The sequence below is a fragment of the Lytechinus pictus genome, chromosome 15, assembly GCF_037042905.1.
Source record: "Lytechinus pictus isolate F3 Inbred chromosome 15, Lp3.0, whole genome shotgun sequence".
NCBI classification, from domain to species: domain Eukaryota; kingdom Metazoa; phylum Echinodermata; class Echinoidea; order Temnopleuroida; family Toxopneustidae; genus Lytechinus; species Lytechinus pictus.
The window spans coordinates 21,300,001-21,312,546 of record NC_087259.1 but is presented as its reverse complement, the minus strand read 5'-3'; the positions used below and the strand labels follow the sequence as shown (position 1 = coordinate 21,312,546).

General features: G+C 38.4%; 1 protein-coding gene across 1 annotated transcript in view; it reads right to left on the bottom strand.

The window, feature by feature from the left end:
* LOC129277894 (kinesin-associated protein 3) overlaps window positions 1-12,186 on the bottom strand; it is a 38,747-nt gene extending 26,561 nt beyond the window's left edge. Inside the window, exons 1-6 of the mRNA XM_054914075.2 lie at window positions 11,957-12,186; window positions 3,712-3,843; window positions 2,667-2,818; window positions 1,610-1,674; window positions 707-848; window positions 326-550 (exon numbers count right to left, since the gene is read on the bottom strand). Coding sequence (XP_054770050.2) covers window positions 326-550; window positions 707-848; window positions 1,610-1,674; window positions 2,667-2,818; window positions 3,712-3,843; window positions 11,957-11,988 — 748 coding nt within the window. The 5' untranslated portion in view covers window positions 11,989-12,186. The remainder of the gene's footprint in view (window positions 1-325; window positions 551-706; window positions 849-1,609; window positions 1,675-2,666; window positions 2,819-3,711; window positions 3,844-11,956) is intronic.
* Between the last annotated feature and the right edge of the window lie 360 nt (window positions 12,187-12,546).

Here is a 12,546-nt window from a genome sequence, read left to right as displayed (position 1 = left end):
AAACAAATTTACAAGTACAGTGCATTCTATCTTACTCTTTTGGTGTAAAGAAAAAAAAGAAAAAAGAATGGAGACAACAAAATTAATGTGTGAATACCTTGCATTCTTTCTTACATTTCAGTATGAAAGATACACTCATAACACTCACTCCAAATTTCTATTTAGTGGCTCTGTAAATGCTGCAGTCACACCGATGAGACCGACTCCAAACCGGCCTATGGTATGTCATAGGAAATAATGTAATAGATTTGGTCGGTCTGGAGAGAGTTTTCTTGGTATGACTATGGCATGAGGGATTATTCTCCAATCATTTTTCAAAGGATATCAGCCTTCTTCTTCTTGACGAGTTCCTCGTTCCAAGAAACATGCTTCTTGAGCTCGTGCTCGACCACCCCCATGACAAGGGCACCGATCTTGAAGTGAGCCACGATGCTGTGGAACTGACTGAAGCTGGAGAAGCAGAAGAAGATGTAGATGATGTTGGTGGCGAGCTCCACGCTGTGCTTCCATTCTTCTCGCAGGACCCTGGCCAGTGCACCAAGAACAGTTTCTGAGAAAAAGATAGATGTATCATTCACTAACAACACTTAAGCATCAGGGGGCATTTCATGAAACAAATAGTTAATGATTTTCACTGGCTATTCTTGAAATTTACAGCAATGACCAGAGTAACAACAAAGTGCTTTATGGAGATGGAATACCTTACCATTAGACTGGAGTTCTTCTAAGTTGTCTGGGTTTCTTGCCAGCTGTAGAAGAAGAGCTGTTCCTCTGACCTTCTCAGGATTATCTTCATACAGCAGCTCAATGTAATCCTCAATGTCATTGATGTTGGCAACCTCATTCAACTGAAGAAAAAAACATGTTTAGATTTCATTTATACTATTTCTTACAAGCAAAGGTCTATGCAATGGTTATACTTATAGAGATCATGGCCCGAATTCACAAAGGTGGTTGTAAAAACCATCGGTTGAAGTTATAAATGCAGATTTTCTGTATAATTTATGCTTATTTACCTCGTATATCAAAAAATGTCCAATGCTGATGCGCGCTTCTGTCACAGTGGGCCATAATGACGCCTGTTGCCATGGTTAAGTACGCCATTTTCAGAGATGCCAACTTGTGGAAATCAGAATTAGGGAGGATTTGCAACCGACACCAAATTATGTGCACGTAGCGCACATGTCGAGCGCGGAGCGCTCGACCCTTGCGGCCGGGGTCCAGGGCCCGCCTTGCAAAAAAATCTTAATTTCGGGAGGATAAGGATGGTAATCGTAAGGGCGGGAGTTGGGATGAATTTTCGGGAGCCTCCCGATGAAATCGGGAGGGTTGGCATCTCTGTATTTTATTCATGAGTCTACTGTTTGAAGAATGGACTCATTAATTCAAAACAGTGGACTCATGAATAAAATAGTGTGGATAACCACGGCAACAGGCGTCAATTTGGCGCACTGTGACAAAAGGGTGCATCAGCATTGGACATTTTTTAATATACGCGGTAAGCGTAATTCATACAGGAAATCTGCATAAACCATGGGTTCAACCGATGGTTTTAAAAAACCACCTTTGTGAATTCAGGCCCATACATTGTAGAGTAGTATATACCTACCTCTGTGCCTTCATATGGTGGGGGATCCTTTAGTTTACCTGTGAGTTCTCCCTTCTTAGCACCAGCTGTATGATGAAAAAGAAGACAGTACATTTGATTTAAAATCAAGAAGTCGCAGTAATCAATCATTTCATGAGACCATCTTTAATATCAAGTTCTAATAACAATATATCTTGTAGATGTAAACATAGTGGCCAGTATTCTGAAGTCGGGTTTGATTTAAACTCAAGTACAAATTTGTTGTTTAACTATGGATAGCCAATAGTGGCATAAATCTCTAACAGTAGAATTTCAATGTATCAGCTCATTTTTCTTTCAAATCATCCTTAACTGTTGCAGAAGGATAAATAAAATAGCTTTCTTCACCATTCTTGAGTAAGGAAAGAGCACAATAAACATAAAAAAATACAATGTAAGGAAAATGCTGACATTTCCGGCTTTCCATAATTTTAGCACAGAGTTAGACTATGGTCTAAGTTGAACCAAACTTCAGAATACGGGCCCTTATATTTTAGGACTAGTATGTAAAACCTTACTATGTGAAATCACGAAATCTATATAGCTGAAAAGAAAGAACATCTCAGATAGCCAACACAGGTAAGCATATTTGGGACCATGACTATTTATAAGAAAAAAGTCTGCATACATAATGCGCTGTTTGGTACCCTTGGGTGCCAAATAAATATCTTTATTTAATAAATGCAATTTTTAGGGCTGTATCATTGCTTCCCAAAAGGTGTGAAATTAATATTTTGTGCTTTACTTGTGCAAGATGCTACGATGTTGAGACATTGATAGTTCTATTAATAGTCTGGTACGACAACAATCTACATACATGCAGAATATGTATGCTCGCTCGGACTCCCTGTTTACTAGTACCAGCAATGTCCATGATGGTTCAGCGTTACTAGGTTATACTTCGGCTGAACACAAGATGGCGTTTCAAAACATGGTACCCCAGTGTACAACAGTACCATGGGGCCCTGCAAGGTGCTATTGAACAAATTCACAGAGGAAACTTTAATCCAGCACCCTTGACAAAAAAAACACAAACTACCTTTTTGTGTTGTTTCCTTTCTATTCTGAAGGTAATATAGGAGTTGTTCTACTTCTGGCAGTTTGGATGGGTGAATGAGCTTGCATTTCTCAACAACTTCCCTTGCAAGGGCAGCTATATCTGTGGTGGAATTTAAACTTCTCAGTCGAATTCTGTACGAGTACAAATGGCAAATAAACAATGAAAGTTTTACATTCATTACCTTTCAAATCAGTTTCAAAAATGCAATTTCAATGTACACATCATAATTTTCAAAAGGTATTTAAAACACACATTAAAAATCTTTAAATGAAACAAAGTTGGGTTGAATACCCCTTTCTGCATCTCCTACATTCTTTGATATGCGCTGGCATGAATGAGTTCTTCTCTTCGAAAAGTGACACAAGAATAGAGAGAAAAGTGTATATCTTGAAGTTTACAAGCAATGAAATTCAACACACAATATATTTCACTATACCACTTTTTTTTGGGGGGGGGTCATGTTTCAAATTGTATTCATATTTACTTACAATAATTCATGATTTTATCTCATGAGAATCAAAATTTTTCAAAATATCTTGGTTTTTATTCTCATTTTAAATTAAACACCCATATTACCAAAGGGGTGTAGCCTACTGACAACTGTGGGTATAATTTTGACTCTGTACAACTTTAGAAGTTGGTTGTATGCAGCACATTACATTTTGATGGAATAACATATGGAAAGCTAAATGTTACTTTCAAGTATCAATAAATATCACCACCTAAGTTGTAATGTAATCAATGGAGTTATGTGTAGACATATTTATTTAGTTAGTTTTTAATGCATAATACCTTTCCTACTGTGATTTCTTTGGGAAAATATGTAAATTTGAAATGCGGTCATACTTTCCTCTCAAAATCAGGGGAAAAAATGGGAAATCCAGTTTTAGGCACTATCTGCTTCAAGTTCATATGCCAGTAGTTTCTAATTCATTAACTTTTCAAAGTCATTCATGATTTAACAACGTTAGCTGTATAAAACCCCCAGGCAGAGCAAGTAATGGACCACAAAAACACTACTCACATCTTTTGGCATTCTTTTCTCTCCCCAAGCATGGGGTCCCCCATCTCACCCAAGATGGTTGCTTCAAGCTCATAATTGACAACAAGGGCCTTCTCAGTCGGGTGAACATCGATACTACCTCCTTTCACCTTCCTGCAGTTACAATAAAAATAAAACAATAAGAATGCAACAGGTTAAGTGGCACATCACAAAATTAAAACCAACACAATGACTATCCCATTAATATATTTTCTACTCTCAGTCTAACTGGCACAGAAAGTTATTTTGCTCCTAGTCTTCTACTTATAATCTTACAATAACATTAAGCTAGATGGGCAATGGTGCACTGGCAACACAAAGTACATGTACACTTCTGTTTTTCATTACAATAATAAAATTGCAGCTAACATAGCATAAAGGTTTTTCCCCAACGTTCCTAAAAAGGGCCAGAATTTCAAAGAGCAAGACTTGCCGAGGTTTTTCACTTGGATGGGGACTTAAAACAGACCAAAAAAATTGCTCTAACTTTGTAAGAAATTCATCTTTAAATCTAAAATCATTCTGCTCAAATTTGATAAGATGTTTGCCCTCTTCTCTTGTAAAAAAAATAGACAATATCAAATGAAACATTTGTAGAATTCTTGAGAATTTCATGTTAACGTTCAAAGTCAATTTAAAGTGCACAGACATGTATGTGAGGGCCCCTTCATATCAGTTCCATATTTGCTCCAGCAACAATTGCTCTTCTGTAAATTCCACACACTAATCGAATGACCAACTCCAACCCTTGATTTAACACTATACCCTATCCTAAACTTAACATAAAACCCTATTGCACCCCTAACCCTATATCTTAGACGAAATAACGCCCAGAGCAACTGTCATGTCACCTTTCATACATGGCGTGGTCCCGGGGCCAGTCAAATATATTGCTGTACACACGCATGACCATAAAAACTCGTTTAAGGACGTTCCACAGTTAAAGTGAAATCCATGTCATTTTCACCAAACTTTGCACATAGATACTTTAGAACCTTAATATTCGAAATATGCAAAAATTAACATAGGTCCATGTGCTTGATTTTTTGCTATAGAGCTTCAAAGTTCACCCAAATTGATGTTCTTAAGAATTGCGCATTCAAAAGAATTTGGCATTTTTAGACCTCGCAAGATTACTACAATGAATTTAAACCTCTATTACTCAGTCAAAATACATGAGAAAGTCATCAAATTTCGCAAGAGAGTTAATAATTGTATCGTTAGAATGTAGAATCTATTTATAGTGCTATTTGTTTGCAATTTTAAGTCTAACAGCACTGTCAGTTCTTAAAAATGGCGTAAAAAATAACAAAAGCCAAATCTCAAAAATGTGAAATATCAATAACAAACTACAAAAGTACAATAAATGCTGCACTTTATTCAAAATCCATGTCAATTTCACCAAAATTTGCAAAGTTGTAGAGGGAGGTATACCTAAGAGGTACAAACATTAAAAAATAGGGGTTCATGTGCTTGTTTTCAAACTATCAGCATTTTTATTAGAGCAAATATGCTTTTTAAAACACCAAAAATGCGCCGAATGCTTTGTATCTATGTGAAGAAAAAATCAAAACCACTCTACCATTTATTCAAACTCGGGACATATTCGTGATTCTTGGCAGCTGCACTGCAGAGTAAAGTATTTTGAAATTGTAGAGAATATTTTTTTGAATGGTCCATGGAATAATTCTATTTTCTTAGCTTCATAAAATAACGCATCGGATCTGCAGTTAGAGTGCAGATGATGAGAAAATTCAGCTCATACTCACAGCTAATTAATCACTTGTTCATCCATTGTGACGTCAGCGCACAGAGTTTAAAATATGCGCAGATCATAATGCGCACAAACATTACTGTGGAACGTCCTTAAAGGGGTGTTTTTTCAGGTTTGGACGCGGTCCGCGCGTGGACTCATTAAGGGTATCAAAAACACTGATTTTTAAGAAAAAGGGTGGTTTTGAAAGACTGGTCAATGGTCAATCGCAGGATCAAACGTATTTAGGGTATGTTTTTTTCCCCAAAGAATTTTTTTTAAGACTAGCCAAACGTGTTTAGGGTATTTTTCCCCAAAGCTTTTTACCCGAGGTCATATTTTGGCGACAACTTGTTTAGGGGCCAAAATGTGTAAATAAAGCCCGCGAAAAACTTGTTTAGGGGGTTATTTTGCACACAGAGAAAAAATCGTTTAGGGGGTGTTTGGAAATTCCTTGTTCACGGGTGTGTACAGCAGTATACTTGATTGGCCCCCCCGGGGGCGTGGTGCCCTTCATATAAGTTAGTGCAATGCCTCTTCCCTTGTCTGCACAATTCAAAGCAGACAGGCCTACATGTAAGCAACAACCACAAAATCAAAATTTGCAATGGATGAAATCATAAAAAAATCTGAGTGAAAGAAAATTTATATTTCAGTGAGACATTCCATGCAAAGAATGGACACTCGTCTTAGTCTCCCACTCTCCCTCATCAAAACTCACAAAGTAAAATTAACGTACAGAAAATGTGTAGATACCGCTACACATAACTAAAGGAACCACTCAAGATATGCACTTGACTTGGGGCCAACTCACGCATTGACTATTTGTGCACATGATGATCAAGGTTAGCGCCCATGATCTTTTGGGTTAAAAAAAAATCAAATTTTTTGCTGAGAATTTTTGACACACATAGTCGTAGACCAAAAGCTTCGGTCTCTGTTATGTTGGTTGTTCCGCTAAACTCCGTTGGCTCCACTCACCAAATACAGATACCAAAAGTTCTAGCTCGATCTGTACAGGGACTCAATGGCCATATGTTTACATGTATGTATTAAGTTCGGATAAAACAGGGAAGTGAAAGTTGCGAAATTGCGCGACAGCCGAAGTCACTGTTTTTTCCCCTTTTATTTTAAGTTTATTTTTGCAAGTTTTTTTCGTGCATTTCAGGCCAAAACGGAATAATCTTTATTTTGGTACAGTTCTTTTTATATGAAATAAAGACAAAAATCAATGAGCCCCATCAGGGGAATTTTGCATTGTTAACCCCCTAATGGTGGCTGCACGAGAGCGAGCCGTCTGTGTACGAGGAGAAATATAAAAAAATAAAAAAAATGTTTAACAAAAACTCCTCAAAACAGATGGCTGCCAGCTGTCTAACATAGTCATAGCCAATATGCCTGGCCTAGGAAGAAGTGACCACATTGGTATCCTCTTTGATCTGACAGTATATACACCTGACCGCTACTACCCAACTCCACATTTCCAATTTCACAAAGCTCGATATGATGAAATGTGTGATGAGCTTGATCAAATTGAGTGGGAATCAAAGCTGAAGGATAAAGGTGTAGAGGATGCCTGGAAGTTTTTTGTAGACACCTTGACTGAAAAAATGGAGAAATTCATACCCATGTCAAAACCAAAGCACTGCAGGAAAAAACAGAGATGGATGACAAGAGAGGCCCTTAGGAAGCAGAGCCAAAAGCACCGGGCATGGAAGGAAGCACGGAGAACAAATCATCCGGTAGACATCATGAGAGCAAAAAGATTGGCTAAAGAACTGCGAACTGTCACCAAACAGTTATGTAGAAATTATGAGAAGGAGTTGGCTCAAAATGTGAAGTCCAATCCAAAGGCTTTCTGGCGGTATGCTCATAGCAAACTGAAAACGTCCTGTAGATTAGGAGAAATTCGAGAACCAGAAGGAGACCCAATATCTTCAGACAAGGGAAAAGCAAATGCATTAAATGCATTCTTTGCCACTACATTCACTGATGAGGATATGAATTGGATTCCAAGACTCCAACCAAAGTACACAGGAGAATCATTGACATCCATATCCATTTCTGAAGATGATGTTTATAAGAAGCTTGTCAGCTTGTCAAAGTTTAAAAGTGTAGGTCCTGATGGCATCCACCCATGTGTTCTGAAGTCAACAGCTGCATCTGTGTCTGGACCCCTTGCCCTGATCTACAATGCATCACTGAAGGAAGGCAAACTACCAGGTGCCTGGAAGGTCAGTCACGTTGTGCCGGTCGACAAAAAAGGTAGTAAAGTGGATATAAGGAATTACAGACCAATCAGCCTGACTTCTGTTCCATGCAAAATATTGGAATCACTCATTCGAGATGAGATAGTTGTTCAACTACTAAAAAATGACCTTCTATGTGATGAACAGCATGGATTCGTTCCTGGCCGCTCATGTGTGACACAGCTCCTAACAGTAATGGAGGAATGGACTAAAATGTTAGATGAAGGAGCTCCTATTGATGTGATCTATTTGGATTTTAAGAAAGCCTTTGACAGTGTTCCTCACCTTCGCCTACTCTCCAAACTTGATGCTTACGCTATAGGTGGTGAACTTAAGTCTTGGATAAAAGACTTTCTACAAGGAAGACACCAGAGAGTAAAAGTCAATGAGGAGTTATCTGACTGGACTAGGGTTAGAAGCGGCGTGCCCCAAGGTAGTGTTCTCGGCCCGACAATGTTTGTTATCTCCATAAATGATCTGCCAGAATGCCTTCAAGGGAAAGTCAGGATGTATGCTGATGACACTAAGCTCTATGGTAAAGCCTCTACCAATGATGATCTCTGTGTAATACAGAATGACCTCGATACCCTAACAGAATGGAGTAATACTTGGCAGTTGCACTTCAACTCAGAAAAGTGCAAAGTATTACATATCGGCCCAGGAAATGCTAAGCACACATATTTTCTTGGATCCGATTTACTTGAGCACACTTCAGAAGAAAGAGATCTTGGCATACTGATTGACGATGAACTTAAATTTCATAACCATGTTGCAAGTACTGTGAAAAAGGCAAACGGCGTACTCTCATGTATACGACGTAGTTTTGAATGCAGAGATAAATTTACAATCCCAAGACTCTACAAAGGACTTGTCAGACCGATCTTGGATTATGGCAACTCTATATGGTACCCCAGATTCAAGGGTGATGCTAAAGCCATAGAGAAAGTTCAAAAGAGAGCAACCAAAATGATCTATGCTATTAGGAATCGCTCATACACAGAGAGACTGAAGGCACTCAACCTCCCATCCCTTCAGTACCGCAGACGTCGTGGAGACATGATCCAAGTGTACAAAATTGTTCATGGATTTGATCGCATCCCAAGTGATGCCTTCTTTGAACTTTCAGCAGGCAATACAAGAGGTCACAGTCTGAAGCTTTCTAAACCCAGATGCTTGACCAAACTGAGGCAAGATTCATTCAGCCAGCGGGTTATAAATGACTGGAACTCACTCCCTGAAGAAGTAGTTACAGCTCAGACTGTGAATAGCTTTAAGATCAGACTGGACAAAGTGTGGGCAGACCAGCGGTTCTGCTCACCATATGAGTAGCAAATATCTTATAGAAGGTAGAGATCTGAGCCAAAACGACACTGAGCAGACACCACACCAATCATTGAGACGGATGAAAATGGCACAGAACTGGAAGCCTGACTGCTGGGATCCACAGCACTCTTCCAGAATCTCGGGTAAAGGTAAAGGTAAAGGTAATGGCCATTATCTATTTATAATGAACAATATCGAATGAAGCTTTTAAAGAATGCCAAAGCAATTCATGTTAAATCTTCATCCCAATCACTCATTCAATGAACAAGGTAATGATTAGACCAAAAGCTTCAGTCTCTGTATTTTGGTTGTTCCGCTGAACTACGTTGGCTCCACTCACCATACATAGACTGAAGAGGATGGGGGCCTGTACCTACAGCCAACGTATAGTGAACTAGCGTTTTATATATCGCGATTTAAAACTGTTTTTTAAGCAAAATTAAAAGTTTCATGGTTTCCATTATCAGGGAAATATAAATAACTTAAGTAATTGCATACCTTGGGCCGGAGTTATTGAAAAAAATCCTCTGGATGATTGAGAAATCTGACATTTTCACCTGACCTGAAGGTTTTTCTTGCAAGTTGCCATCTTGAATGACGTCATTATCGTTATTAACTTTTTAATGTCTCGATATATCGCGATTATAACTAGTAGGATGGGGGATCGGGTGTCCGGACACTTTATATTTTTGAAGCCTTCTTTTTTGTCTTTGGATTACACTAAAAATATGAATTCAATAGTTATAATCATCTTCAATTTTGTTCTCTCTAATATTTCCTAACATTTTGAACTAAAAATTGATGAAACTTCGCTTGTAAATTTTTCCAAATTACTTTCTAAAATTGATCGTCCGGACACACAACCTGTCCGGACACACAACAACTGGGTATATAACTAGTATCGTTTATCTTCGGTTTCGCTCGCATATGGAGCAGATCGTATAATATCGAAAGCAATATCGATATCACATTCGTGATTGTTGACGCCCTCTCCGTTCGTTTGTAAATCTTTCATAGTTTGGCTGCCATTTTTGAACATTTTTATCGTGTTCAACCCAATTAAACATCGGTAAAGTATAATTTTCATGCCTTTTCATCTATATTGTTTAAAGTATTTTAATAATGGAATCCTATCAAGTTTTAAAAGTTTGTTGTTTTTACATCCTTAGAGTGTAAATTCGATGTGTAAAATTACATCAAACTTTGGACTGTGAATTGACAAAAGGGAGGGAATGAGAACACATGCGAGCCCACACGGACACTCTACCGTCGGTAAATGGGGATTACAGTAAAATATCAGAAATTGTTGAATAAATCCCCAGAAACGATGGTTATTCCTGTCTAGGTAATGATTAGACAGGAATAACCGTCGTTTCTGGGGATTTATTCAACAATTTCTGACATTTTACTGTAATCCCCATTTACCGACGGTTGGGTGTACGTGTGGGCTCGCATGTGTTCTCATTCCCTCCCTTTTGTCAATTCACAGTCCAAAGTTTGATGTAATTTTACACATCGAATTTACAATCTAAGGATGTATAAACAACAAACTTTTAAAATTTGATATTTCAATGTTTAAATACTTTAAACGATATAGATGAAAAAGGCATGAAAAATATACTTTACCGATGTTTAATTGGGTTGAACACGATAAAAATGGTCAAAATGGCAGCCAAACTATAAAATATTTACAAACGAACGTCAACAATCACGAATGTGATATCGATATTGCTTTCGATATTATACGATCTGCTCCATATGCGAACGAAACCAAAGATAAACGATACTAGTTATAGTAGTACTAGTACTAGTTATAATCGCGATATATCGATTCGAGACATTAAGTTAATAACGATAATGACGTCATTCAAGATGGCAACTTGCAAGAAAAACCGTCAGGTCAGGTGAAAATGTCTTAGATGACAGATTTCTCAATTATCCAGAGGATTTTTTTCAATAACTCCGGCCCAAGGTATGCAATTACTTAAGTTATTCATATTTCCCTGATAATGGAAACCATGAAACTTTCAATTTTGCTTAAAAAACAGTTTTAAATCGCGATCTATAAAACGCTAGTTCACTATACGTTGGCTGTAGGTACGGGGCCCCATCCCCTTCAGTCTATGTATGGTGAGTGGAGCCAACGTAGTTCAGCGGAACAACCAAAATACAGAGACTGAAGCTTTTGGTCTAGGTAATGATGTGATCCCAATTTTGGTGCACAGACATTCATCATCATGATTCATGAATCATGTTCATCAACGCCAACGGCGCGGCAACGCAACAAGAAGACTAGACCAAAAGCTTCGGTCTCTGTTATGTTGGTTGTTCCACTGAACTCCGTTGGCTCCACTCACCAAATACAGTCAGAGACCGAAGATCTAACTTCTAAGTTCTAGCGCGATCTGTACAGGGACTCAACAATGCCGTCAATGGCCATATGTTTATGAATATTAAGTTCGGATACATCCGGGAAGTGAAGTTGCGCGACAGTCGAAGTAAGTCACTGTTTTTTCCCGTTAAGTTTATTTACCCCCGTTTTGGTGCATTTCAGGCCAAAACGGAATTTATTTTGGTACAGTTTGCAGTTCTTTTATTTTTATAAAATAAAGACAAAAATCGATGAGCCCCGTCGGGGGATTTTGCATTGTTAACCCCCTAATGGTGGCTGAACGATAGCGAGCCGTCTGTGTACGAGGAGATTTTTTTTTAATGTTTTAAAAATCCTCGAAACAGACGGCTGCCAGCTGTCTACGACGACACTACGAGAAGACAGGACCTTACGGGGCGAAGGGTCACACTGCCCCAGCAGTTCAGGCGTAATGAGATGCCAGTAACCGCACACAATCTTGAAGTTCTGCAGCGTTTTACAAAAATTATATTTGGTAAGAAACTAACGAACCTCTTCAAATATCTTGCATCCTCAGCCTGCATATTCCCCTTTTCTCTCCTAATGTTCAGTCAAAAAACGTTTCTAGCAGTCTCATAGCATATGCTCCATGAAAACACACATTTTCTCTCGACCAGCAGGATTTGATTAGAATTTAGTCTTTTAGATGTATCAGGGAATGCACGCGTTGAATTGTGGGATACTAAATAAGTACCGGTATTTAGTCTAAATTTTCAGACAATGTGTGTGTGTTTGAGTTTTGTCAGACAGTGCATCAATCAGATATGATTATTTACGTCTGGGACCGACCTTTAACGTCACCATCCGAAAGACGTGACCAGGGCTCGAACCTCGAACCTCTGCATCAATTTGTAACTTCCCCACATAGCTTGGATTACAGGCGCACGCCACAACGCCCAATAAACCGATAGCTAGCTATAAATTATTGTTTATTGGTTAATTGGGGGAGATCGGGGGTATTATATTTGGTTTGTTAGTTTGTTTTATGTAGCTAGATCACATTTCAACATGTTCTACAAATTACAAGAAGAATAAGATGGTAAGCAACTATCACTATTTTTTTTCTATATTCTTGCTTTTTT